This window comes from Rattus rattus, chromosome 5 (assembly GCF_011064425.1).
Source record: "Rattus rattus isolate New Zealand chromosome 5, Rrattus_CSIRO_v1, whole genome shotgun sequence".
Taxonomy (NCBI): domain Eukaryota; kingdom Metazoa; phylum Chordata; class Mammalia; order Rodentia; family Muridae; genus Rattus; species Rattus rattus.
In genome coordinates this window covers 51,000,587-51,028,575 of record NC_046158.1, presented here as the reverse complement: position 1 = coordinate 51,028,575, position 27,989 = coordinate 51,000,587, and the positions used below count along the sequence as shown (strand labels likewise).

The 27,989-nt window shown below is 41.8% G+C and overlaps 1 protein-coding gene across 2 annotated transcripts in view; it reads left to right on the top strand.

The window, feature by feature from the left end:
• The window catches only part of Chn1 (chimerin 1), a 152,968-nt gene that overhangs the window by 100,244 nt on the left and 24,735 nt on the right, over positions 1–27,989 (top strand). For both annotated transcript variants that reach the window (XM_032903501.1, XM_032903500.1), the window contains exon 7: positions 9,084–9,161. In XM_032903501.1, the coding sequence (XP_032759392.1) occupies positions 9,084–9,161 (78 nt within the window). The remainder of the gene's footprint in view (positions 1–9,083; positions 9,162–27,989) is intronic.

The following is a 27,989-nucleotide window of genomic DNA, read 5'->3' as shown; positions in this document are numbered from 1 at the left end:
ATGGTCCACATCATCTGACTCAAGGCCTGTGCTTACTTCCAGATAGCACTGCTTTATTTACTTAAAACACAGTTTCACTCTTCATGGAAAGTGGCTAGGCAGGCTGAGGAGGAGGATAAATAAGCTGCAGCCTCCTGTCTACAGTATTTCTGCCCTGAGGAGAGTGTTTAAAGACACACCATCATGGAAGGAAACATGTCTACAGTGGAGGCATGGAAAAAAGTGACCTGTCCCAGAAGTCCCAGGAGAGGATGGAGTATAAACAGATTAGTGGGATGAATTCAGCCTCTCTTAGAAAGTGGGATTGGGGAACTAAAATAGGATGAAAATAGCTATTATCTGCTAATATGTGCTTCAATTGTAATTAATTCATAAAATATGTATTTATCACTTTAATATCTGGCCCTTGTGAAGATAGCATGTGCCCCTGTTTTCTGGTACTCCCCAGTTATAGTGGTGAAACCATAGCATACAGTACTCAGGGAAATACTTGTTGATTGAATTTAATTCACGAGTGCCCAGTATTTCAGCTGTATGTGCTGGACACTTCTGCATTCTCATGAATAAGTTTATGGAGAACAGAAAATATAATTTCTCAGGCTATCCAAAGTCTGTATTTAATGTTATATTCTTTTTTAAAAATAAAAAATGCATCTTAATTTATCTAATTTTACATTAGCCAATCTCTGTTCAGACTTAGATATTTACCCTCCTATACATTATGGTGTCTATTTGGTGGGGGTTAATGAAAAGTTTACACATTCCTAAATGTAGCTGCTTAGTTGATTACCTTTTTAATTTACCATTTTGGAGAATAGTCTTGTTTTCATTCAAGAAACAAAAAAGAAACCTATAAAAAACAAAAAAAAAAAAGATATTCTACTTAGTAATACCTCTCCCCCGAAACTCTAATGCCTAACCAAGGACTGCATGTGACTAAGTACAATCCACATGTCACTATGTCCACCATAGGCAAAATCATGGTTTGGTTTTGTGCCATTTTGCAGGGAGGGGCTTTCAAGTGCCTAGAGTTAATTGCCAAGGTTCTCTGCTTTAGTTTGCACTTGAATGTCCCCCCAGAGCCCCACTTCCGGACAGTGTAGGGCCGCAGTGGAGCCTCCAAGAGAAGAGGCTAACAGAAACTAGGTTTGTAAGCAGAGGCCCTTGACAGAGATGCCAGGATGCCCCTTGATGGCTGCCATGAGGCAGACTGACTTTCTCCACTGTCACAAGCGCAGACCAAAAGGACTAAGTAACTATGAGGTGAGGACAGGAAGCCAAAGTAACCCTTTCTCCCTTTGAAGTTGATTCTTAGCTGTCTTGTCACAGTAGCAGACAGATGACTAACACACTGCCATATTACTCTGTAAACTGCAAATAGTTGTCAGGCCCAGCTCAGCCAGGGATGCTTCTTTTCAGCTCTAACTATTTTTGCTAATGGTTCTCTCTGTCACCGTGAGCCTCACTAACAGTTCAGTCTCAGTCATGTCCCTGGGTCTCAGTGAAGCTCAGCAGAGAGGAGAGAGACAGGGTATAAAATTACAAGGCCTGAATTCCATCGTGGCTGCTTGGATTTTCCGCTTCTAAACAAATGCCTTAATACCAACAGATTTCCCTTCTGAAAAGCAGGAGCATGAGAACAGAATGAACTAGCCTATGTAGCCTATGTAGCCGACAGTCTCAAGTTCTGGGGAAGAACCCTGCTGTGGGTAGCACAAAAGCTGAGCTGGGATATTTTTTGTGGGTCAGTAGATTAGCAGAATACAGTAATTAAAATTATCATGAAGTAAGACTAGAAGGGGATTACTGCCTTGCAGGTTATTTTGTGATCTGAAACATGGTTAGAGAGTCAGGCTTGGGGCAGAAGAGATTTTCCAACAACCCCCGCATGGACCCAGGCTTATTCTGACGTCATTCATAAACCCAAAGGTAAATGCTACTTGTCTTCTGCCTCACATGGGTTCTTTCTTCTTTTTTTTTTAATGTTTTTTTTTCCATTTTGTGGGCATTGGTGTTTTGCCTATAGTGTGTGTTCATGAGGGTGTTGAACCCCTGGAATGGGGTTACAGACAGTTGTGAGATGGCATGTGGGTATTGGGAATTCATCCTGGGTCCTCCAGAAGAACAGCTAGCACTCTTAACCTTTGAGTCATCTCTCAAGTCCCTGCTTTTTTTTTTTTTTTAATATACCAATCATTTGTAGGCCTCGTTCAGATGCCTCTAACCCTGTTGAGCGTTGATTTCCATGAGATAGCACACATACAAAGAATCTAATGACTGTCTCTGGGGTGAAGGAGAAAATCTAAGTTAGGGATTGCTAAAGTGTTCTCTAGCTTCATTAGGAACCTGTGAACTGGAAGGACTGTCATAAGATAAAATGTTGTAGGTATGATATAAAAAGGGTTTTGTTTGTTTGTTTGCTTGCTTTCAGAAAGTTCCCAAAAGGAAGCTAATATTATTTCTTACACATCATCATCTAAAATATAAGCATAGTGGTGTATGGCAGATGGTATTGTGGACAGCGGTCATGTCTGTGACTCTGTTCCTGAGGACCCTACTTGTGTATCGGTGTTTAAGGAGGTAGAATTTTGTGCCTTTAGACCTCTGTTACCATTGTCACATCAAACACCCTGCCCTGGCGTCACACTAGCCCATGCATGCCATTTACTCTTAACCTGCTTCTCTACTGAGCCAACATTACCAAACATGAGCCAAGACGTTCCTCTTCTGATCAGATACTATTGGTGTCTCCATGTTAGTTACTGCTAGAGAAGCTGTGTAATGGAGGCCGAGTTAGAAGTTGTGATCTGACTCTTGTAGTGACTAAACATTTAGAAACCCAGAAGAATGTAACTTTCCTATGAAACATAAATATTTATTAATTTGAAAATGTCTTAGGGCCAAAAGCAGCATCCCTCCATGATCTCTATCCATTCCTGCCTCCAACTTTCTGCTGCTTGAGTTCCTGTCTTGGTTTCCCTGAGTGATGGACTGTGATCAGGAAAGGATGTGTAAACAACAAAAAAAAAAACCCCTTTTCTCCCCAAGTTGCTTTTGGTCAAGGTCTTTGTCATAGCATCAGAAAGTGAACTAAGACAGTGTGGATAATTTGTTGACTCTTTTTCCTGTAAGCAGGCCTTGATGAGATTACCGTTTGAGTATAGAAATTTTCATAATTTAAAATTGCGACATGAGGGTTAGGTTAAAATTAGAGAATGTTACTGCTTACAGCAATGGTTCACAGCCTTCCTAGTGCTATGACCCTTTAATACAGTTCCCCATGTTGTGATGACCCCTAGCCATAAAATTGCTTCATTGCTACTTCATAACTAATTTTGACAGTTATGAATCATAATATAAATGTCTAATATGCAGGATATCTAATATGTGAACCCTGTGTCCATAGGTTAAAGACCACTGATTTATAGTGTGTCCCAAAGTTTACATACTCTAAGACAGGGGTCTTGGGTTTTTAATCCATGCCATAGTCACATAGACTACTAACCATAATCTCAACAATAGAGGTCCTTGAATATAAGAAGGCAAAATTTCCACTTATTGGTTACTTACTAAGCTCACAATATGCCAAATTCTTCTCACCTATCATTTTATTTAACTTTTGTTATATTGTTGTATACTTTAAAGCAGTTTTACTTGTAAGGAAACAAAGACTAAAATAAATTACTAGCTTGACCCGGACATCCACAGCCAATTAACAATGGACTTAAAGTTAGTGCCTTATGTGGCTCAGCAGGAAGCTTCTGGTTCTACTCCACTGGGTGAGACTGAGAGGCCGTCTCAGCACAGGTCCCATGTCCGTGTAGGACAAATAACAGGGTGGTGAGATTGCTAGGACCCTTTCAGTTTGCAGCAGTGAATGTGTGCTTTTCAAGAGCACACAGCGCTCACATGGCTCCTGTCCCTCCTCGCACCTTCCCATTGCTATAGTCCTCTTCTCTATACTAGAGCATAGACACGGAGAAAAATGCAGGCGTGGGAATTTGCCCATTTCCTTTCCTTTTAGCAGTGTAATTGTAATTGTTTAGATAAACCCACAGAAATACCAGTTGGTGTCAGGGATGGGCAGACTCAATTCTAAAGATAGCCCAAAGACTCTTGCTCTAAGTAAAACCTAACCACTGCTGATGCTTCCACCAAGAATAATCTTTTTTTTTTTTCCTGGAGCTGGGGACCAAACCCAGGGCCTTGCGCTTGCTAGGCAAGCACTCTACCGCTAAGCTAAATCCCCAACCCAAGAATAATCTTATATAAGCCATGTGCACTACCAGTTTGGACTGCCCCAGGACCCACTTCTTTCTGGTTTATATTATGGAGTCAGAATATCAGAGCCCCCCACCCTCAACCCAGACTTTCACTACCTGCTCATACGGTAAGATAACAGAAGGAACCGTGGAGATTAAAGGCAGGGGTTCAGATCCAGACTTTGCTTCTGCTGTATAACCTTGAATACGTCACTAGTTTCTTTGTTGGATGAAGTTACTGACACTGTTTTGTACTTTTCAGTGGCTGTGGCCACCATGGGGAGCAGTGTTGCAAGTGGTATTTATTCCTCACTGAATTCCTCCCGTCCCCTCCTGTTGTCTCATCCTCCTTCCCACCTTGCTTCCTCAGCCGGCATCCCTGTGCCAAAACGCAGAAGGAAAGGCTAGTGTCCAGACATGCTGTATGCTATGGGCCACTGTTTTCTAAACTTTTTCCACTTGCACCCAAGAAATTTCTAGAAAATCTTGGGTATATAGATATATAAAGTAAATATATAAATGTTTTGTTTATATGCTGATTTATTATTATTATCAGACATACTTACTATATTGTTAATACTTTTATAATTTTAATTTTAATGTAAGCATATATACTTACTATTATATGTCACAGATAATAAATCATAAAAAATTAAAATAATTCTTTGTTATATGTATGACTTTACCATTGTTAACAAGAAGGCAAATTTGCATGCCAATGAGGAGGATGTGCTCCTAACTCAATACAGTCCACAGACTCACTAATTTGATACATGCTGATGAATGGCTATAGGAAGTCATTTGGTTAATTAAACCATTAAGTTTCTATAAGAACAGAAAGCTTTGCCATACAGTAAAATTACTGATTCTCAGCATGCAGTTGTCTCAAGTCTGAGCCAAGGTGTTTCACGTAGTACTCTTTGGCATTGCAGTGTATGGCCGCTTGCATGGTGAAAAGGTCACATGTACAGTAGAAGTCACAAACCTGTGGTAAAATCATGCTGTGCAACATAGTGGGGCTGGGCAGAAACACCGCAGATTTATAACATATGTCACCGGGGTACACATGTCACGTTTGTGCCTAAGCGTTCCACGCTTGTTCTCTGCATTTGACCAGTTGTGAGTTCCCACGTTAACCACCCTCCCTGCACTGCACAGAGACAGATGCCTCTCTGATGAGTTCTGAGAGCCGCACTGATCTACAGGGAGAGAAATGAATTTAGAGAGCAGCTTGATACTGTGGCCATTTAGCAGAAAATAATAGGCTCACCCCTGGGGCCTGTGAACTCTCCAGCCATAGGTTCTTGGTCAGATGTATAGTACCAGGTACATGTCTTCTGTTGTGGAGTGGGCCTTAAATCCAACCAGAAAGCAGTTGGTTACAGTGCCGCATTTGAAACTGAAGGTAAATAGGCAGAGGAGCCGAGGAGTAGACAATGCCCCAACACGCACGCCATAGTTCATCTTACTTTGCTCAGCAGTGCGGACACGTCATACATAAGTACCACTGACAAAGAATAGCCATAATTAACAGTCCATTAAATATTACTTAACAAGGTAGACGTAGCCAGATACATGCAAGCACGTTTACAGACATTACAGACATTTGTCTAGAACATGACAACATTTATAGTGGTTCAGAGTTTGTACCTTTGTTACTTAAAGTTGGTCTCCAAAACTAACTCAGAAGTACAGTTCTCATATTGCAGGCATAATTGCTGGCCAACACTTGATAGTTACTTGGTATAACCAATACTCTGTCATCCTACAGTGTTGTTTTCCGTCTCCTTCCAGGCCTAGTCCCTGCCCCAGCTGTGATTTGACCCAGCATGTATTGATAAATAAAAACAGCGACGACAGCAAAAATCTGCCGAGTGTATAATTAACTTTATCTCTACGCAAATGTTTGCTTTACCTGGCCATGCATTTTTCTAGGAAAGTTTACTATGGGTATTTTTGTACATAGTTGAATTTTAATTATTTTAACTGAAGCACAAGGGCTGATAAGAACATAATAGGAATTTGACTAAGATTTTCAAAGAAGAAAACAAACATACCAGACACTTGGGTTACTCACATAATTGTTTGTTTGTTTGTTTGTTTGTTTTAAGTTAGAAGCTTTGTTTTATACATTGTTGAAAACAAATACCATTATGTTTGCCTTTGGGCTTTTTTTTTTCTAATGCCTACTGAGGACTGGGTTAACATGACTTTGAGCTGCACATGTCCAAGGAGTTGACTGACACAGTTTTCAGTCATCACATGACAGCACATGAGTCCGCTTAGGCAAGAAAACTTTGTCCAGTGTGTCTCCCCTCAGTAGTATCATTTTATAATCTTCTGTCAATCATCTAAAGCTAAATTTGTGAAACTGAAATGTGAATAGAGTAATGCTACTGTCTATCTTTTATTTGCCTAATTTAAAAAACAAAGGATCTGGGAATATAGTATTGATGGGAGAGTGCTTGACTAGCATGCCTGAGGACCTAGATTTAATTTCCAGTAGAAAAAAAAGAATAAAAGGACTCTGTATAGACTAAAGAAAATGATAATTGGACATGTTTTCAAGTCAGTTTATGGAGCTGGAGAGATGGCTGAGGAGGTAAAGCGCTCTCTGTGCACACATGAGGACCTGAGTTTAGATTTCAGCACCCACATGAAAGCTGGGTATGGCATAGTGTGTTTGGGCAAGGGAGCAGAGACAGGCAGAGCTCTGCTGCTCATTAAGGTCACTGGCCAGTCAGACTGGCCAACTCAGTGAGCTTCATCTTCTCAGAACAAGAAGGTGCTGCACCTTATCAATGGAAGCAGTCATTGATTTCTGGCCTTTACTGTACACACACACTCGAGCACTCATTACTACCAACATCTTAATATAATTTAAGGATGTCTCATGTCTTAATTAAATTGAGTTTTCATTGGAATAACTCCTATAATTTATAAAATCTGAGGTATGTGTATAGTGGTCAGGTGACTGGATTTCTATTTTGGTTTGGTTTTGGTCTAAAGCTCAATCCTGGGTCCTTGTACACTCCAAACACATGCTTCTGCTGATAACCGACAGCCCCCAACCCCAATTTATTTAAATCCAGAATTTTAGATCCCTTAAATACAATGTAGCATTAGAATCATAAGATTAATTACATAGCAAGGACAAGGAAACAGATGGGAGATGGTTAGAAAACCCCAAAGGGAAAAGCTGCCTTGAATCCCAGCATTCCAGAGGCAGAGGTAGGCAGTTCTCAGTAAATCTGAGATGAGTTAGCCTCATCTACAAAGTGATCTCCAGGGCAGCCAGGGCTACATGTGAGACTCTGTGTCAGGGTCATGGTTCAGCTGTGGGGAAGCCCCTTAGGGATCTGTAGTCATTGCTCTTGAATAGCACTGGGTTTGAGTCTTTGAGCCAGCAGCCCCTTTTCTACAGTGAAGACAAACATACCAGGGTCTGGTAAGCACTGCTACACTTCATATAGGGCCTGTGCATCTGAGGGATTAGTCTTAGCTCCCTTCCTCTAGCCTCAAACTCTGAACAAAAAAATATTGAGACTAGGAAACTAGTCTCTAGCAAATTGGTACATTAAGTGTAGATCTGCAACCAAATACTCACAGTGTAGACAAAGCTGCCTACTAGAGGATATCAACCATGCCACATGCATGCTTTCTATTCTGGATGAAAATACACACAAATTCCTTGTCTTCTTCATCAAAATATGTAGCCATTTTTGTTCATCTTTAATAAAACTGGAGTTTAGTTAAGCAGCGCCACCACAATGCATGAATAAGAAGTCTGGGTTCACCCTCAGTGGAGTGACTCATGACGTACATGCCACACAGAGTCATGGCCTGGCCCTTCAAAGTCTACCTGGCAGCCGGTTTTTTGCCTGTTTGGCTTTGCACTTAAATAAAACCTCTCGTGGTATGTGCTAATTTCCTCTGCCTTTAATTCAGGACTCATTCATTGCTCATTACCTTTCTACAAGTCATTTTTTTCTTTCCTTGAGCCAGCAAGAAAAATCTTGCATGGGGGTGGGGAGGGGATTGAGTTGAGGAACACAGGACTTAAATACTGTTACTGGATTTTCATTGGTTGTCTCCTCTCTTACTGTGGCCAGTCTAGTCGTGCTTCCCCTGCAAATCCCTCCCTCTTCACCCCCTCCTGCAAGTGAGTTCGCCGGGTGTCTGTTGCTAGCGACTGACTGCAGGCTGTATGTAGGCATCTCTCATTCAGAATGGACATTGACATGATGAGCAGAGAAGAAAGCTTTCAGCAATGTGTCATTTGTCACAATTGTCAGGCTTTTTAAAAAAGGACTCCCAAAGAGAGATGCAGCATGTTTTCTGTGTTAGCACAGCCTGATTTCCTCTCCAGACTTTAAGTTTGCAGAAGCTTAAATATAGAGCCCTGTTTAAAAAAAAGGAAGAGAGAATTTGTGTGTTAATCGTCCTTGTGAAGAAGTGCTTCATCACCCTTCTGCACCTCCCTGTGCTCTGGTGTGTGGCGTGGCCACGGCTCTCTAGGTTAGGGCTCTGAGCTGGCTGCAGCATGCTCATGTGTTAGCTGAGTAGAGTTCACCGGCAGTCGCAGGCTGATACAGGGTTTTTTGTTTTTTGTTTTTTGTTTTTTTTTCTATTCCTTTGAGTATCAAAATGCCATCCAAAGAGTCCTGGTCGGGGAGGAAAACTAATAGAGCTACAGTTCACAAATCAAAGCAAGAGGGCCGTCAGCAAGATTTATTGATAGCAGCCTTGGGAATGAAACTGGGTTCTCAAAAGTCGTCTGTGACAATCTGGCAACCTCTGAAACTCTTTGCTTATTCGCAGTTGACATCACTTGTTAGAAGAGCAACTCTGAAAGAAAATGAACAAATTCCAAAATATGAGAAGGTTCACAATTTCAAGGTAAGAGTATTTGTTTCTAGTCTTTTCTTATAAGGAATGCTCAGTGCTTGGAATGTGCAATGTTCCAGGCTCATCCTTGGATGCCTTTGACAAATTAAGGTGATTTGATTGAAATGTTCTTGCTATTCAAGGAAAGAACATGTTTAAATCCTGGTTTTATTTTATTTAAGGAGGAGCTGAATTGAGCTCCTAGAAATCCAGCCCCATTTTCTCAGGTGCTGCGATAATGTTCTCCGGGATCACCGTGTGCACACTGCTGAGCTTAGCTGATGTTATAAAGGTCTCTAACATGAGTTTGGTCTTGCATGTATGTATCTGTTTTGCAATGTATCTTCTTCTGTTGGTGATTTCAGGAAGGGATTAGGTCTTATCTGTCCGATTCTGGTCAGAGGCTTTGCTGTAGCAGACATGTGCAGTTGAATCTGGAGTGAGCAGATGGTATGCATTTCCCATAGTTTCTGTCTTCTCTCCTCCTTCCGTTAATAAATTGACCACAATAAAAGGAAGATTGCTGCCCTGGGACCATAGAGGCTCTGACTGGCAGCTTCCCTGTGTTTCTCTGTGGCGGCTTTCACCTTGCTTATATTGTTTTTAATTCTTGCTGTAATATGTTTTATGCAGTGTACCTGAATCTTCCTTTATGGAGATTATATATATGTATATGTATGTTGGCCTGAGATGTATCTAGATCTAACCTGTACTTACTGTGTGATGTAAGGCCTTGAAGTTGTGCCCTTTATATGCTAAATCAGGGATGTGGAACTTGAAGCCATGTGTAAGGAGACCCAATCACCCTGAGCAGGCAGCTGAGCCAGCATTTCTATAGCACCTTCCTGATAGTACAAAAGTTCCTATAAAAGTTGTCTAAAGACTCAAGAATCTTGAGTTTACACAGAATATTATTAATGCTGATATTAGAATGGGAATATTTGATTGCAAAAAAGGTATTAGATCTGGAAATTTTGGTTTTTTTATCTGTTAATTTATTTAACATTTATTCAGCATATAGAATGCACCAGGCTCTCTACTAAGGGACTTAATCCCAGATTTATAATTCATCCTGACTTTGAACACTAGCATTTATTTTATTCATGCTAAAAACAAAACAACAAACAAACAAACATGCCTCTGTGTACTCCGTGATTTCTGTAGTGAGGAATAGATCGCAGTCTTCATACTGTTTGGGGGTTAATGATGTGAACCTTACTTTTCAATCAATATTTTGCTATAATATGGAATTGAGACAGTTCAACGAATCAAAAATTGGCAGAAAATGGAAATATGTACATCCAGTCTTAGCCACATCATCCACTTATAAACCAAAAATAAACAAACAAATAAATACCTGAAGGCTGCTGAGTTTGGGTGATTTATAGCCTGGTCTTACAGGACTTTTACCAGGAAAATGGCCCATAAAATGTCTATGCATTTGAAGGGAAGAATCATCCACATATTCTAGAAATTCTGGGACTTCCAAAGTATCTTCAAAGAGGTGCATCTCACAGGCAAAGCTGGCCTATGAGATGATCCTGGCAGCGCTAAATCGGGGTCTGTAAATGCTTCTTACCTGTATTGGTTAGAAGTAAACGGGTCTGTTGAATAATTTGCATGAACAAGCATATACTTTCCCTTCTCCTGCAGATTATTTCTTTTAGGGTTTTTTTCACACAGCTTTATAAGAAGTAAACTCTGTGCATCCAGAAGTATTAGCTGTGTGACCCTCACCACCACAGCTGGAGACTGAACCTAGACCCCTGCACAGCCAGGCAGACCCTGTACCGGGGCTCTACCCCATTCTCAGCACACTTGTCTGTTTATTTGGGTTTTCTTCTGTTTTAAGCACATGAAACATGGGAGACTTCTTTCTCTGGAGTTCACAGATAAAACCTAGCTGAGGCCTGTTCTTTAACCCTCCATGTCAAGAAGGGTTTTCTGTGGGACAGTGAAGCATTCTACACAGTGTTTAGAATCACTAATAAGGTCAGAAGTCTCAGAATTTGACTCCTCCTATTAAAAATAACTTATTTTTAAAATGTGCCTGTGGAGTAACATTTTCAAAAATGTTTTCAAAAAAAAGTAAGAAAGAAAAAAGAAGGGGTCCTACTTGATTTCAGAGAATATTCCTGAAAGAATTGCAGCCCTAGCAGGACCTCCCTCCATCAGATGCTGGCCTAGAAGGGCACTGCCTGTGGTCCTCATGTGCGGTCAGCTCTACTGTGGGAAAACTGGACTGTTTCCATGGTTGCCAGCCATGTGATCTGCCTGCAGCTTTCTTTCTCTCAGTGGAGTGTTTTCCAGTGACCTCGGGCCCTCACCAAAGCCTCCTTTCAGTGTGCTTTTCTCTTCAGCCTCTTGAGCTGCTCGTTACGTAATGCTGCTTGGCGGTGTGCACAGCTGTCAGATCTCATTTTGGGGTGAATGCAAGAGCACTGGTTACCTTTGGTGGAAACACTCACCAAGGAGGAAGCCATTCGGAGCAGCTGGACCTGTGACTGGGGATTTGTAGGAGGAACATTTAAAAATGGATTCTGCTTTTATGTAACCTTTTCCTCTCCTCCCGACCCCTCCTCTCCCGCTCTTGTTCACTCCCCTCCCTCCCCTCTGCTGTTCTTGCATCAGAGAAAGGCTCCTGTATCTTAGGGAAGTTATCATTTTAGCAGTAAATATACCACATTCTGTAGAAGCTGGGTAAGATGTCAGTATAAATTTGAGCATAATTCCAAAAGAGCTAGCAGAAGGAATTCTAGATATTTTTACCAAAAAGTAAAATGAAGCAAATGTTTCAAGAGACATGTTTATCGTGATTTGAATATTAGAGATGTATACCCATATAACATCACACAGTACCTCATAATTTTTAGTTTTTATTTATAATTGCATATAAATTTATACATATATTAGGTACCATGTGATATTTCTAAATGTATATAAACTTTTTTTTTTATTATTAACTTGAGTATTTCTTATGTACATTTCGAGTGTTATTCCTTTCCGGTTTCGGGCAAACATCCCCTCCCCCTCCCCTTCCTTATGGGTGTCCCCTCCCCATCCTCCCCCATTACCGCCCTCCCGCAACAATCATAGTTCACTGGGGGGTTCAGTCTTAGCAGGACCCAGGGCTTCCCCTTCCACTGGTGCTCTTACTAGGATATTCATTGCTACCTACGAGGTCAGAGTCCAGGGTCAGTCCATGTATAGTCTTTAGGTAGTGGCTTAGTCCCTGGAAGCTCTGGTTGCTTGGCAGTATATAAACTTTTGACATGAAACTTTCATTTAACTTTTATTTAACATGAAAATTGAATGTATTTCTAACTAATCAAATTCTTTGAAGAGTTACTCTATTCTGAGCTGATGAAATGGCTCTGTAGGTCAAGGAACTTCCTTGGCTCCTGGCTGAGGGTTTTATCTCTGGGATCTCCATGGTGGAAGTAGAGAACCATCTGTGTGCATGTATCTATGCACCTAGAAACACACACTCAGTGAAGAGGGTTTTTATTGTAAAGAGCATTACTCTGTCCTAATACCACGTGTAGAAAACAAAACTTAAAAAAAATATCAAAAGTAACACAGAAGCAGTCAGCTGCCCCCGACCTCCACTGTCATTGATTGCATCCGACTTCTGAGGCTCTGGGAAGGACTGGGGACTCAGCCTCTGTCCTTAGGCATCTGCTGGTGACACGGGCCATTGCCTAATTGGCCTGAATGCCTAATCTCTCTAAGCCTCTCTTCTAGAACAGAAAACTTAAGTTCCTGGTCTATGTAGGCACATGGACCACTATTTTTATTATGACATATTATCTCTAACTGGGTTTTTTTTTCTGGATTTATATCGATCGATTCATTTATATAAAAGAGTGATTCCTCCTAGCGTAGATCACAGTGTGGTAGAGAGTCTTGGATGATCCTAGGGGCTCCCATTCAACTCCCAGGTAGAATGGGGTTTACATAAGAGCACTTGAATATTTTATGTACTACAGAGTACAATAAAGTCCTCCGTTTCCAAGAGAAGATGCAGGCAGTGGTTTCCAAAATGCAAATTGGTGATATAATTCAAATAGCACCATAACAGGAGGCTTCCATGATAAGGTTAATGATCAAGACCTCCTAAATACATGTAGTAGGCACCTGGCCAGCAGGCAGAGTGTCCTGCTGCTTGGCAACCAGAAAGGCAGCAGTGGTCACACTCCTGCTGAAGGGGTCTTTCCTTTCCCCCCGGGACACGCAGATCCGGGCCCTCTGCTCTTTCGCTTGATACATATCGAGAGGAGTTTTGGTTTTGTTCTTTCACTGCACTGAAATTTTATGTTCAGTGACTGTGCCTCCTTGCTCCCTGTGTTGTACCCACTAAACGCCTCACCACTTTCTCCCCACTCTAATCTTTTTCCCTTTTACCACATGTGGGAAAGTGCTGGTAACTGGTACATGTTTAAGAGGTGTTGACTGAGTGACTGACTGACTTAGTATACAGTGTGACATAGTGAACGTGTTACTTTGAAACCAACTCTACAGACAACAGAAAATCTCAATACGAAGTACATTCTGAAGACGTGTTCTTTATATTAATCAGACTTACAGACTTAAGACGTGTTCTTTTTATTAATCAGATTTACAGGCTTCTGAAAAATGAAATGAAAACTGATAACATCACATTTTTTTTGCACTTTTTTTTTTTAATTTTAAGAGAGTCTAACTATATAGCATAGGCTGGCCTTGAACTTATTATGTAATCCAGGTCAGCCTCAAAGTCCAGATTCTTCTGCCTTAGCTTCATTAATGTGGTTACCTAAAGTATCTTATTAAGCTTTTGCAGTAATGTACTGTCCTTTATGGATACAAACATGTAGTATCCAACATGAGATTTTAAAGGAATAGTTTTTCTGCAAACAAGAGGTTAAAAGGAACTGCAATGTGTATTTTATATTAAGCACATTCCCCTCTCTTCACTTTGAATGTGGGCCAAAGAAGACAAAAATAGCCAAGATCTGTACATAATGGGGTTCTCTCTGCCTCTGCAGTCAGACAAGAAAAGGACTGATGAGCAGAAACTGGGAGGTTGGAAAAAAAATCACTTATAAGGTCCCTGTAAGAACTTCACTTCTCTGAGCACAGGGACCCCAATGGAGGAGTTAAAGAAAGGAGTGAAGGAGCTGAAGGGGTTTGCAGCCCCATAGGAAGAACAACAATATTAACCAACCAGACTCCCCAGAGCTCCCAGGGAGTAACCCACCAACACATGTACCAAAGAGTACACATGGAAGGACCCATGGCTCCAGCCCCATATGTAGCAGAGGATGGCATCAATAGGAAAAGAAGCCCTTGGTCCTGTGAAGGATCCATTCCCCGGTTTAGGGGAATGCTAGAGCATGAGGTGAGAGAGGGTGGGTGGGAGGGGGAGTACCCTCGTAGAAGCAAGAGGATGGGAGAGGGGGAACTGGGAAATGGGAAAGCATTTGAAATGTAAATACTTAAAATATCCAATTAAAACAAAAACAAAAACAAGAACATCGCTTCTGTTGCTACCTGGCTTAGTGCTTCTCAGATGCTGTGAGAGCCAAAAATAATGAACACATCTGCCTCTGCCTCCCTGTCTCCCTGTCTCCCTGCCTCTGCCTCCTCCTCTGCCTCTGCCTCTCTGCCTCCCTGCCTCTCCCCGTAACTCCCCCTGCCTCTCTGCCTCTCCCTTCTGGAAGGCTTGCTGCCCTCCTCTGCCCGGGCCTCTGCTGCCCCGGCACTGAAACCCTCTCATCTCACTCCTTGCTGATGGTTTAAATGTTGACTGATGACCTCGTTCTGATAGTGTAGTGATAGATTAGCAATGTTGATCAGCAAGTTTGTGCTGTCACTAATAACCCAGAAAGGAGCTCTTCACCAGGGCTCTGGCGTAGTTGCATTATACGTCTCTGCCACTTCATGGGGCAAGAGCTGTTCGGCCTAACTCAGAAGCAGTCATGCTCACATTCTCACAAGTCATTACTTTTTAAAGATTTGTGTGTTTTTCTGTCGTGTGTTATATGGATGCCTCCATGTATGTATATGTACCACATGAGCCCACAGGGGCTGAAAGAGGGTGTCAGATTCCTCCAGAACTAGAGCTACAGGCGGCTGTGAGCCATCTGGTGTGGAGCTGGGCACTGAACCTGAGTCTTCCCCAAGAACAGCCAGCCCTCTTAACCTCTGATCCATGTCTCCATTAGTCCTAAGATAGCTGGTAATCTGGTTTTCTCCAAGGTTCATTCTACTTTCCTTGTTGATATGGCCTTTCTGGTACAAATTACCTCTTGTGAAGCTATATAACAATATTTTTCCCACTCATATTTGCTAGAATACTATTCTTAAAATGATCTTATTGGGACAGACATGTCTTAGAAACAGTCCCTTGTTTGTAGAAGTTGCTCCCATATCCATGTGCCCCAGAAAAGATCTCCTCCTGTGTGCCCAGGATAAGTCACTGTTAAAGCAAGAGAAGCACATTAATAGGCTTGAAACATGTTGGCCACATTATTCCTCAGCCCTGAAAGGAGAGAGAGTACTTCAGCTTCCCTGACTTGTCTTCATTTCCTCATCACTTATCCTCACGTGTTCAGGGGCAGCTCTTACATGTGCACACCCTGCCAGATATGCAGAGGGTAGAGTAATTGAGGAGAACATGCAGTTTTATGCATGAACATGGGTGTTAAATCCTTTACTAATGCCCTGTTCCCAGAATTGAACGTTCAGTGTGTGAATGTGATGTGAATGGTGGTAGGGCATCACATTCTCTCGCAGTAATGTGACAGCCAGAAACAAACATTCAAAGCACAACTAGAAATATTAGAGTCCTTCAAAATGCGGAGGAGTTTTGATTTTTCAGGTTGGGATTTTGTTTGTTTGTTGTGAGAACATGAGATCTTGTCAAATATTTAAGTGCACTATTACTAGCCACTGTTGACTAGCTGGCAGTGTCATAAACTAGTTGACTAGTTAACAGAACTGTTAACTAGACACAAACAATAGATCATCTGCAACTTTACCACTTTTCTGGCCTCGCAATCCCTGGAATCCACTCTCTGTTTCTATGAGTTGAATTGTCTGAGATTCCACATGGAAGTGGATCTGAAGTATGTCCTAGTGGACTGGCCTATTTCACAGTGTCCTTCATTTTCATCTGTATTTAACATGTGGTAAAATTTATTTCTAAAATCTAAATTAATACACCTGTGCTGGTTGGTTTCTGTCGACTTGACACAAGCCTTGACATATCTGAGAAGGAATCTCGTTTGAGGGATGGCCTGGAGACAGGTCCGTGGGCCACATATTTGATTAATTATTGATGTGGGAGAGTCCAATTCACATTGGTCAGTGCTATCTCTGTACAGCTGGCCTTGTTGGTATGAAAAAAAAGCAAGTGGAGCAGCAATGTTGAGAGAGCCAGTAAGCAGCACTCCTCCATGTCTGCTTCAGTTCCTGCCCCAACTTCCTGTCGTGCTTGAGTTTCCTCCTTGGCTTTCAGTAGACTGTAATCCAGCATGTATATGTGCCAGAACATACTCCCCCAGCCTCCAAGTTGCTTTTGGTCAGTGTTTTGATCATAGTAATAGAAAGCTAAAGTGAGACTGTTTCATTGAATATTACCCATTTTCTTTACTCATCCATCCATGATATTTAGTGTTTTTTCCCCTAAGTTGGCTGTTAAGAACTACCTTAAATGCACAGTTAATGCTGCTATTGACAGAAGGTGAAGCTATCTCTTTGAGATCCTGACATCAGACTTCTGGGATGGCCTGTGTTCACCTCCTAAGGACCAGCCGGGCTGTTCTCATTAACAGCTGAAGCATTTCACATTCCCACAGGCACCGTCAGGATCGCAGCTTCTCCACACTCACCAGTAGTGATTGTCTCCATTTGGGGAATAGGCATTCTAACCACCATGAGGTGGCATCCCACTTTAATTTTGATTTACATTTTCCTTGAGATTAATAATAGTACGTGATCTTTCCATGTTAATCGTTTTTTGCATCTTCCGTTAATACATGTTTATTTGAGCCTCCCATCCTTTTCCTTTTTAAGATGAGTCTTACCATGCTTCCTTTTCAGGCTGCACTTGAGCTCCTGGACAGAGACACACACACACACACACACACACACACACACACACACACACACACACACACACACAAATACACATCTCGGACCTACCCATTTTTTGGAGTTATTTGAAGGTGTGTAGGCAAAGTAACCCAGCTGGGAAAAGTACTTGCTTTGCAAGGCTGTCAGGCTATGTTTGGTCCTTAGAATCCAAGGTGGCAGGAAGAACCAACTAATAAAACTTGTCCTCTATACACATTCCTTGGCATGCGTGCCCCTACCATGTATATACACACACACAAACCAATAACAATAAATAAAATTAAAGCTGCTTGGGCGTGGCTCTGCTATCAAGTGCCGGAATTTCTAATATATTCTGATACTAGCCCATCCGATAGATCGTTTGTACGTGTTTTCTGCCATTCTGTCAGCAGTCTTTACTGCTCCTTCCTGCATGCTCCTTCTCTGGTTTAAAACTACCTCCGGAGCTCCACCTCTGACATGTGACCCAGCCTCAACTCGTGCTCCTGGCTCAGTCCAGATCATGGAGACATCCTTCCCTGGAGGCATGCAGGTTTGCTTTGCTGCTGACTGTGGGTGCTCAGTAGTTTGGTTTTTCATTTTTAATAACATGGAACTATTGGATAACATTTACCATTTGATAGAACATTTGTGAGATTTTTTTCCTTGTAAGTATCAGGAATCCTAACCCAGACTAGCAATGTGTCACATAATTAGAAGTCCAGCATTAAAAATCCTCTTTATCCTGGGGGAAATAACATGCAACCAGGACAATCTTCCAACTTTGAGCTATTTTTAGGCTCATTTGGTAACAGGAGGGTGCCAGAGGCTCCAGTTCTTTATTGTGCCAGAGTCTCTCTCGCCTATTCCAGAGACGTGGTTTTGTCAAACTCAAGGACTGGCATGCATTTGCCTGATGCTGTGTCCATCCATCTCTGCACAGTAGAGCCTGTCAAGAGAATAGAATGCTAATTGGCCCAGATCTAAGCCATACATGTTAATTTACTAATTTATAAGGCAAGGACTGTCTTTGGAAATAAAGATAAAGTTCATTCAGAGGATGTAATATTTTAAAGTGTATATATGCCTATTAACAGATCCAGATATATACAGCAGAACTGCAAATGAAATAGACAGGCCACATCATAGTTAGAAGTCTCAGTAATACTGTCAGTGATAGAACAGACCAAAAGTAGGGGCATTGGAGCGTTAACCAGCCAGTTTGATCTAATTGATGTTTATAAACATCCTACTCAGTAACAGCAGTAAGGACGTACCCTTAAAGTAAATATTCAGTTAGAAAACAAAATTGGCCAAGCATGGTGGCACACACTTTTAATTCTAGCACTCAGGAGACAGAGGTGGGTAGATTTCTGTGAATTCAAGGCCAGCTGATCTACATAGTGAGTCTGTCTCAATGAATTAAAACTGAGGGCTAGAGAGAGGGCTCAGCAGTTAAGAATACATACTGCTTTTACAGAGGACTCAGATTCTGTTCCCAGCACCACCACAGCCAGTTAACCCCAACTCCAGAAAAATGCATACATCTGGCCCCCAGGGGCACTAGCATTCATGTGAATGTACACATATGCACACACATAATTAAAAATAAGGCAATTTTTAAAAATATTTTTGAATTTATAATGCAGCTGCCTGATTTCCTGCTTCCCTTTCCTCCCTCCGAACCCTCCCATGTAAACCACACAACCACATACCCCTCCCGCCTTCTTTCCAATTCATGACGTTGTTCATTCGTTTGTTTTGTTTTTTGAGACAGAGTTTCCCTGTGTAATAGCCCTAGCTGTCCTGGATCTTGCTTTGTAGACAAAGAGTCCACCTGCCTCTGCCTCCCAGGTATGGGAATTAAAGGTGTGTACCACCACATGCATGGCAGTGACCTCTTTTTAATTGTTGTTATACTCATGTCTGTATATGTATACTCTCTCTCTCTCTCTCTCTCTCTCTATATATATATATATATATATATATATATATATATATATATATATATATAGTGTGTGTGTGTGTGTGTGTACGTGCGTGCACTCATGCGCCCGCGTGCTTACATGTGCACTCATGCATGTATTCCTAAATATAACCTCCTCAGGCTGTATAGTGTTACTTTTGTGTTTTTATGGCTTACTTCCATTTGGTATTAGATCACCAAGCAGTATGTGCACTCTTCCCTCAGGAAAACTATTTCTCCACTTGGCATTCTGTAGTTGCTGTAATTATGTGTGTTGAGGTCTTCTGGCTCCCTCACCCCTGGCCATAGCTGCTAGTGTGTCTGTTGGTGGTGTCCAGCCCCTTGACGAGATTCCATGAGAGTGGCTTCTCCAACATCTCTAGGAGACATGATCTCACACCTGACTCTGCTCCTCTGCTCTTGCTATCACCCACCTCCTCTTCTGCAGTGACTCCCGAGCCTTAGGTGCAGGAGCAGTATCCTAGATCCATCATTTGGAACTGGGCTCCACAACTCTGCATTTACCACTGATATTTCAATACAAGCTCATTTTTAAAATATTCTTATTTATTTATTTATTTATTTATTTATTTATTTATTTATTTATTTATTGTAGTAATGCTCTATCTGCATGTATACCAGAATGCCTGAAGAGGGCATTTGATCCAATTATACATGGTTGTGAGCCACCATGTGGTTGCTGGGAATTGAACCGAGGACCTCTGGAAGAACAGTCAGTGGTCTTAACTGCTGAACCATCTCTCCAGCCCAATACAAGCTCATTTATCCAAGTGATGAATCCAATTCTCAAAGTAGAATATTGTTTTATAATATTACATTGGATTCTTTCATGTTTGTATGACTTACTTTTTTTTTTTTTTTTTTTTTTTTTAAGAGCTGGGGACCGAACCCAGGGCCTTGCGCTTGCTAGGCAAGCGCCCTACCACTGAGCTAAATCCCCAACCCCAACTTACTTATTTTTATTTTATGTGCATTGGTGTGAAAGTGTTTGATTCCCTGAAAATGAAACTACAGACAGTTCCAAGCTGCTAGGTGGGTGCTGGGAATTGAACCTCAGAAAGAGCTAGCCAGTGCTCTTAACCTCTGAGCCATCTGTCTCTCCAGCTCCATACACTGGATTTCTTAAATGTTACATTTAAGAACCTGTGTTGGTTGTGGTAAATGTATTTGTGTGTGTGTAGTGCGCTAAGGGTAGGAGGCATTTGAGTGCCATATGAGCAGAGGGTTCTCTCCTTCCACATGAGGGTCACAGGGTCAGATTCAGGCTGTCAGAGTTGGCTGTGCTGCTGAGCTGCCTTGCCTTGAAAGAATCCAATTTAATATTATAAAACAATATTCTACATTTGACATCCTTCAGTCTTAAGGGGAAAACTGTCTGGAGAAAAGGATGGAAAGGACGCCTTCAAACATCTAACTTTGACCTGAAAAGCGGCTTGGTCATTGTTGTTTTATGTTTGTTGTTATTATGTTTTTAAAGACAAGATTTCTCTGCATAGCTTTGGCTCTCCTGCAAGTTGCTCTGTAGACCCTGTTAGCCTCAAACTCAGAGATCCTTCTGTCTCTGCCTGCAGAATGTTGGGATTAAAAGTGTGGGCCATCATGCCCCTCTGTTTTTACTACATAATTTATATCTTGTAATATGATGAAAATTGGACAAAAAAAGCTAAGGGTAACAGCACCTGTTGCAAGCACTGGGTAGAGAGGCAGGAAAGTTATGCATTCAAGGCCAGCCTGGGCTACCAAGTAAGTTTCAGGTAAGCCAGAGCTACATATAGCAACAACATGTCTCTCATGATTAGCTGACTGATAGCCAGGTTTCAGATCAATGGCACTGTGTAAAGTGCCATTCCTTCAGCATCAGGTGTGTTTGTGCTGGTGTTAATGTAGCTGCATATGAGTCCCAGTACCTTCACTTATTTGTGCTTTAAAAGCTCAGCTGTACTTTTAGAGCTATTTTCTCCCACAGAAATAGTATTAATTGGGGAAATGGGTAGATCATAAAGGAAATCATAAAGAAATTTAATTATTAATAATACCCTGTATTGGTTAGGGTAAATGTATTTGTGTGTGTGTGTGTGTGTGTGTAGTTGCATGTGTGTATGTAGTTGCCTGAATATTTGTGTGTATTTGCATGTATGTTTGTGTGTAGTTGCATATATGTTTTGTGTAGTTGCATGTATGTATGTGGAGGCTAAAAGTCAACCTCAGGAGTCATTCCTCAGGCGCTATCTACCTTGGTTTTGGTTTTGAGATTTTTTTTGCTTGTTTTTTGTTTTTGTTTTGTTTTGTTTGTCTCTCTCTTAGCCTGGAACTCACCTATGAGGCCCAGCTGGCTAGCCAGTGAACCCCAGTAAATTCTACAGCACTGTTAAAAGTGCATGGTGCCATACCTGGATTTTTCACATTGTTCTGGGGACTGAACAGAAAAATACAGTAAACACTTTACCAACTGAGCCATCTACTTAGCCCAGGGAATGATTCTTATGAATGGGATTAACAATAATTCACTATTCTCCATATTCAAAGTACTGCTTCATACACCACTTAATAGAACTGTTTTTATAGTTCTCATTACATGGGAACACAGCCGAGAGACTATGCTGCCCAATAGCTGTCCTTCTAGTATAGCAAGGCTAACACCATGGTCTGGCCATACTGGATCAACTCTCCCTCTCTCTCCCTGGTTTATTGCTTATAGTTCAGGACAGTGTTTATTCTGTTATAGCCACTGTCAGTCTGGAGGGACTTTTATGGTACTTCCCTCAATTTTGAACAGTTTTTCCATTCTTGAAATATAAAATATAAAGTCACCAGTCTTCTCTCCTTTGTCAAACTGGTCAGAACGATGCTCTATTTGCAATGACGAGTTGTGCAGTACACACCTGGCGCAGACCGAAACTCCTCCCCTGTGTGATTGTCTGTTCAGCAGTCAGCTGTAGAGATCATCGCACCTCAGGCCCTCCCCGTGAACTGTCCCGTGCCTGCCTGGCTTCAGTCTTCTGCTACCGCGACTTGTCCTGCTCCAGCACCTAACTGTCTCCAACTATTGTGTGAAACTGCTCAGCAAGAGCCCATACACTTCTTCTCTGTACCAACTGAGGTTATCATATCAACATAAGGCATTGTCAGTCTGTTCGAACAAAATGGCCAGCTAATGGTAGTGTTGGTAGCTTAACCTAACCCAAACCTTACTCTATATTTTCTCCAGTGTTTCAGGGCAGTTTTAACTAGATTTGACTAAATGACAGGCCAGAAGATGTGGTGATGATGCTAAAAGCTCTCCTCTGTTAATTATAACCTCATCTTCGTTTGCAGGAGACTGTACAAACTCATGTATTTACTGCTGTTTGTAGCTAATATGATATGTTCTCGTCACACCTCACTATCTCTGAGGTGTGTGTGTGTGTGTGTGTGTGTGTGTGTGTGTGTGTGTGTGTGTGTGTGTGTGTATACTGTAGCAGGTAATCCAATTAAGACAAACACTGTAAATTTTATATCAAGTAATCAAAAAAAAAAATTAAATTATCTTGGTGAGACTAGCATGAGTAAGTTAAAGTTGAAGGCCTTCTTTCTCAGCCTGATGGTGCAGGATCACAGTTGCATGACACAGGAAGGTTGTGAGTTCCAAGCCAGCCTACACTATATAGTGAGATGTTTTTAACAGCAATAAAAAGGTGTTCGCTAAACCATAAAGCTGAAGAGTGTGGAAGAAATGGCGTTTCCTGCATGGCTGCCTACACGTCTGTGTTCCTTCCGTTTGATCCTCATCATCTGTTCCCTTCTTTTGTTGCCCAGTACCATACCATGCTGGAGGACTGAGTCATCAGAGCCACACAAATGAGAAAGCTGCAGCTGAAATGTCATTGCCACCTTCGCCAGAAAACCTCACTGCCCTAATGTTCTTCTCGCTCCCACTGGCTTACAAGGCCGTTTGCCTGCTTCCCTGATTCTAAGACTGTTTAACTGAGAAGGATAATAAGGATGTGGCTGCAGTGTTCTTTCTCTTCTGGTGTGGCGGCCTTCTTCTGTGCTATGTCTGTTACTCGTATTTAAAGTGGAGTTGTCCATCCTGTGACAGTGGTAAAAGCAGGCAGCAGGTGTGTTCATTACAGCACACCCCACTGAGGATGGCCTCACTGTCTTCCAAGGTCCTTGCCTGGCAGATATGTGACACTGCCTTAAGTTCTCTTAACACACCTCCTATCTCACACCCTCTGCCCTTTTCAGCCTGGCTTTGGCTCGTGCCTTCAATGATAGGACTCTAGTGGAGCTCACCAATTAGATGCATCTTACTGTTTAAACAGAGCAATTAGCATGAAAGGAGTTGTTCAAAGGTAAAAAGTAATTGTGCAAGCCATGATAAGGCTGTCTTTTTTTCCAGGTGCACAAGAGGAAAGGGCTTTAAAACTGGCTGGCCGTGCCATGTAGGCAGCATTCCTTTACTTTGACCAGTCAAGGTGGACCAACAGCATTAGAGGCAGCCTAGGAAAAATAGTTCTGTGTCGTCTTACCAAGTGGCTTTTCTAACTAATGTTCAGTGCTACCAGAGATGCTCCTTTGAATTTTCTTACCAAAAGAATCTCCCAAGGCTTGTTTCTGGTGAATTGATAGAATTGTCAGTATCAGCCCTCTCCGTCCCACCTTACAAAGCCAGTACGTGTGTATACTTCAGGTCAGACAGCAAGCAGAGGGTAAGGTGGAGTCTCTTACTCATAAGATCACTTCATTCCACTTAACTGTCCAAAACCCAGAACAAAAGTTTTGTATGCTCAGAAGGGCCTTAAGGGCAGGCTGAAGAGATGGCTTAGCTGTTAAGAGCACCTCCTGGGGAACTGGGTTTGATTCCCAGTACTCACTTGGTGGGTCACAACTATCTGAAACTCCTGTTCCAGGGAACCTGAGACCCTCTCAGGCGCCAGACACACACCTGATGTGTAGCCATAAATTCAGACAGAACACTCATAAACATAGAACTTTAAGGAGAAAAAAATTATGGCCTTCAAGAAGATAGAACATTTTTCCTCATTTATATCCAGGGCTAACAAAATCTTATTGTTAGATTTCCTAGTCCACAACAGTCTTAGTTAGGGTTTCGATTGCTGTGATAAACACAGCATAACCAAAAAAGAAATTTGGAGAAGAAAGGATTTGTTTCAGCTCACAATTTGTCATCAATGAAAGTCAGGCTGGAACTGAAGCAGAGGCCATGGAGGACCACTGCTGGGGAACACTGCTGGCTTACTCATCGTAATGTGCTTAGCCTCCTTTCTTACATAACACAGGACTGCTTGCCCAGGGTGGCACTGCTTACACTGAGCTGCCTGACATCAATCACTAACCAAGAAAATGTCCTACCAGCCGCTCTTATGAAGGCTTCTTTTTTTCAGTCAAGGTGCCCTCTTCCCTGATATATCTAGGTTTGTATAGAATTGACAAACCAACCAACAGCAACAACTAACCAGGACAACAACTAAGGGTCAGCAACTAAGAAAGCAAGCAGGGGTGAGGACAGTGAAAGAGTTGGCAGCCTCAGAACAGGAAAGCAAAAGCCTTAGGTACTTTAGATGACAGTGCTGTACAATGCATGCCTCTCGGTTGTGTACTTACCAAGACTTCAATTAGTGTTTATTCCTTAAGTACCGACCGGTTGCAGATCTGACACCCTCTGCTATATGTAGGGTAGAGCATTCCAGGCAAAAGTTTCAATGTCAGATAGTCATGGGGGCCCACACTGTTAATCACAGAACTGACAAGGTTAAGGCAGGAGAATCTAAGGTTCAAGGCCAGCCTGGACTCCACAAAAGACCCTGTCTTTCAAAACAAGCACACAGACAAAAGGGCTGGGTATGTAGCTCAGTGGTAGAGTTCCCCTAGCATGTTAGCAGTGTAAAGCCTAAAGGTCCTAGCTCCTGTGGTCTTGGGCTTCTTGCCAAAGCTTCTTGTGACCAACTGCAGGCCTTCTTTCCTCCTTTTCCTTCTGTTTCCTTCTTACCTGAGCAGTGACACTTTTGACCTTTTCATTATAGTTGAACACATGATACTTTTTGATTAGCTTCATTTTAAAATACAACCATTTCTATAAAATTGTTAGCACACTTCAGTGTCTGTACATACTGTGCACCAAGTACTACCTGTCGGCATTGTACTAGAATCTATACAGATGAAGGAGTGCTTCTTTTCATTGACACATGATTGCATATTCTTTAGGGACACAATGTAACATTTCAACACAAGTATAGTAACCAGACCAAGATAATGGCATGAGCCTTACTCAAACATTTATTGTTTCCTTGTGTTGATAATATTCAAAATTCTACTAGCTCTTTTAAAGTATACAGCTAATCGTTATTAGCTATAATTACCTACTGTGCTGTAGAACATTAAAGGCTGATCATTGTTGTTTGTTTGTTCGTTTGTTTTGTTTTGACTTTTAAAAAAGGGTTTCTCTGTGTGGCTCTGGCTGACCTGGAACTCACTTTATAGACCAAGCTAGCCTCAAAGTCAGAGATCTGCCTCCCTAATGCTGGGACTGAAGGCTTGTACTACCACTACTAAAGGCTGTTCTTAAATCAGGTAGCACTTTCCTATAATCCCAAAATTTGGGAAATGGAGGTAGAAGGGTTGGAGTTCAAGGTCAGTCTTGGCAACAATCATTATCAGCTTGTGCTACATGAAACACAAGGTGCTAAAGGAGTAAGGGTTCCTCCTATCCAGCTAACTCATTCAAAGGTAACTATCTCCCGATTCTATCTCCATTTCCCCTAGGGACTGTGTTCCATCAGTGACCTCTCTCTCCCTGCCACCCTTTCCCTTCCTAACTGACTTTCTCTGCTTTTGTATCTCACATGCCATGTCTTAAACTTGAGTAGTTAGCCTGGCTCTTTCCCACCTCCATCACTTCCAGTTCCTCTCTCTTTTGTACTGCCCAAATTCATGCCCACATCATCCAACCTGATGGCTACCAAAATATCCTGCCCAGTTCAGGTTCCTCTAGACTTGTCCCCTTCACTCAGGGGCTGTATCTGAAGCCTGAGCAGTGTCTTTCTCTCCAGCCATGCTCTAGACACTTCGATGGGCACTTCACACTGTTTTCCAGACTAAATCTACTGTGGCTTCCCTAATCCTACATCCTTCCTCTCTTTGTGTCTGTCATCAGTAACAGTGAACTATGTTCACTGATATATACAATACTCAATGAATGAATGAACTCGCTGTTTATGTTGATGACCTCTGGAGGAACACAACAGTAGAGGAGGCACAGTCCATTGTCGTGGAATGACTGTGATCACAGAATGAGGGAAATGTAAGGCCTGGAATTCTAGGTGTAAAATGTCCACAGGGAATCTGGTTGACCGCACTGTGTAAGCAGAAGTTAAGCTAGGCCTGATGCTGCTAAGGCAGTTTGCTGGGGGCTGTGCAAGTGACTTCTAAACTTTTTTTAAAAAAACAAAAAACAAAAACAAAATACCCACAATTGTGTAGAAAATCTTTATAAGAATTCTGTACTGGCCTGAGGGCATGAGTAATGAGTCCCTCACAGCTGCTTTCAGACGTGCACATGCAGCCTTGATTAGAGAACATGGGCTGAACAGAGAAAACTCTTTGTTCAGCATGTGTCGTGTGAACAGATGCCCTGTGTCTTCTGAAGTGTCACTTCTCTCCTGAGGCAGGAAGGGACTTACTAACATTGGTAGTCAGTGGTAGTCAGTGCTCTTATGTTTAAGTAAGAAACCAAGCACTCTCTGTTGCATGGTGTAACTTCAGATGCTTCACCACGAGGTAAATGATAGGTACAAATTCTTCTTGGGACTTGTTCCATCCTTTTTTTTTTTTTTTTTTTTTTTGTTCTTTTTTTTTCGGAGCTGGGGACCCCGAACCCCAGGGCCTTGCACTTCCTAGGCAAGCTCTACCACTGAGCTAAATCCCCAACCCCTCTCATTCCATTTTTATTCACCTACGTATTTAGTAAGTAATTCATACTTATCATGAGGCCTGCAACCTGTAGGCCAAAGACTTTCTCCAAAGTCCCTTTAGATGCTGTAGTGATTTCACCATCACACGCACCGTTGCAAGCCCATGCCCGTGGTCTCCTTCACCACATTCCCATCAGAGTGCAGTGAGGGTCATCCAGTTTCATTCACTCTGAGGAACAGAAACAAGCACAGGAGCATTGGAAGGAATCTTTTGATCTTGGGCCTTGTTCTAGCAAGCCCATGAAATACTTTGAATTTATGGGCTCTGAACATCATTAGCAGTTCAGAGGCAAATGTGTTGCATTTCTGACCCTTTTCATAAAAGATGTAAGAGGAATTATGACCTCTTTTTCAAAATTAACATGAGACCTGGTCTTCAGGCTTGCTTGTTATAATCACAAACACGCCTATTTACAGTGAACTGTGGGCTGTCCACCGCAGCCTCAGAGGGGTACTTTACCAGTTCTAGCTAGCAGTCGGAATGCTGACATACTATAGTTCACTGAATATATAGGGATATTTTAACATCTTTGAACTTGAGCCTTATTTTATAATCAGTGGTGTTTTCATGATTCAATCAGCATAGTTTTTCTGAATGAAATGTTACACTTGTGACATTTTGGGCTTGAAGAAATAATACATCTGTGTAAAATATACACAAATACATATTCATATTCTAGAGTCATTAGCTTATTTCTGAGACCCATTCACTAGATTAATATCACAATTATGAAAAATAAAATTTTTAGCTACATTTTTACTCTTTACAGAACTGCTTCCGTA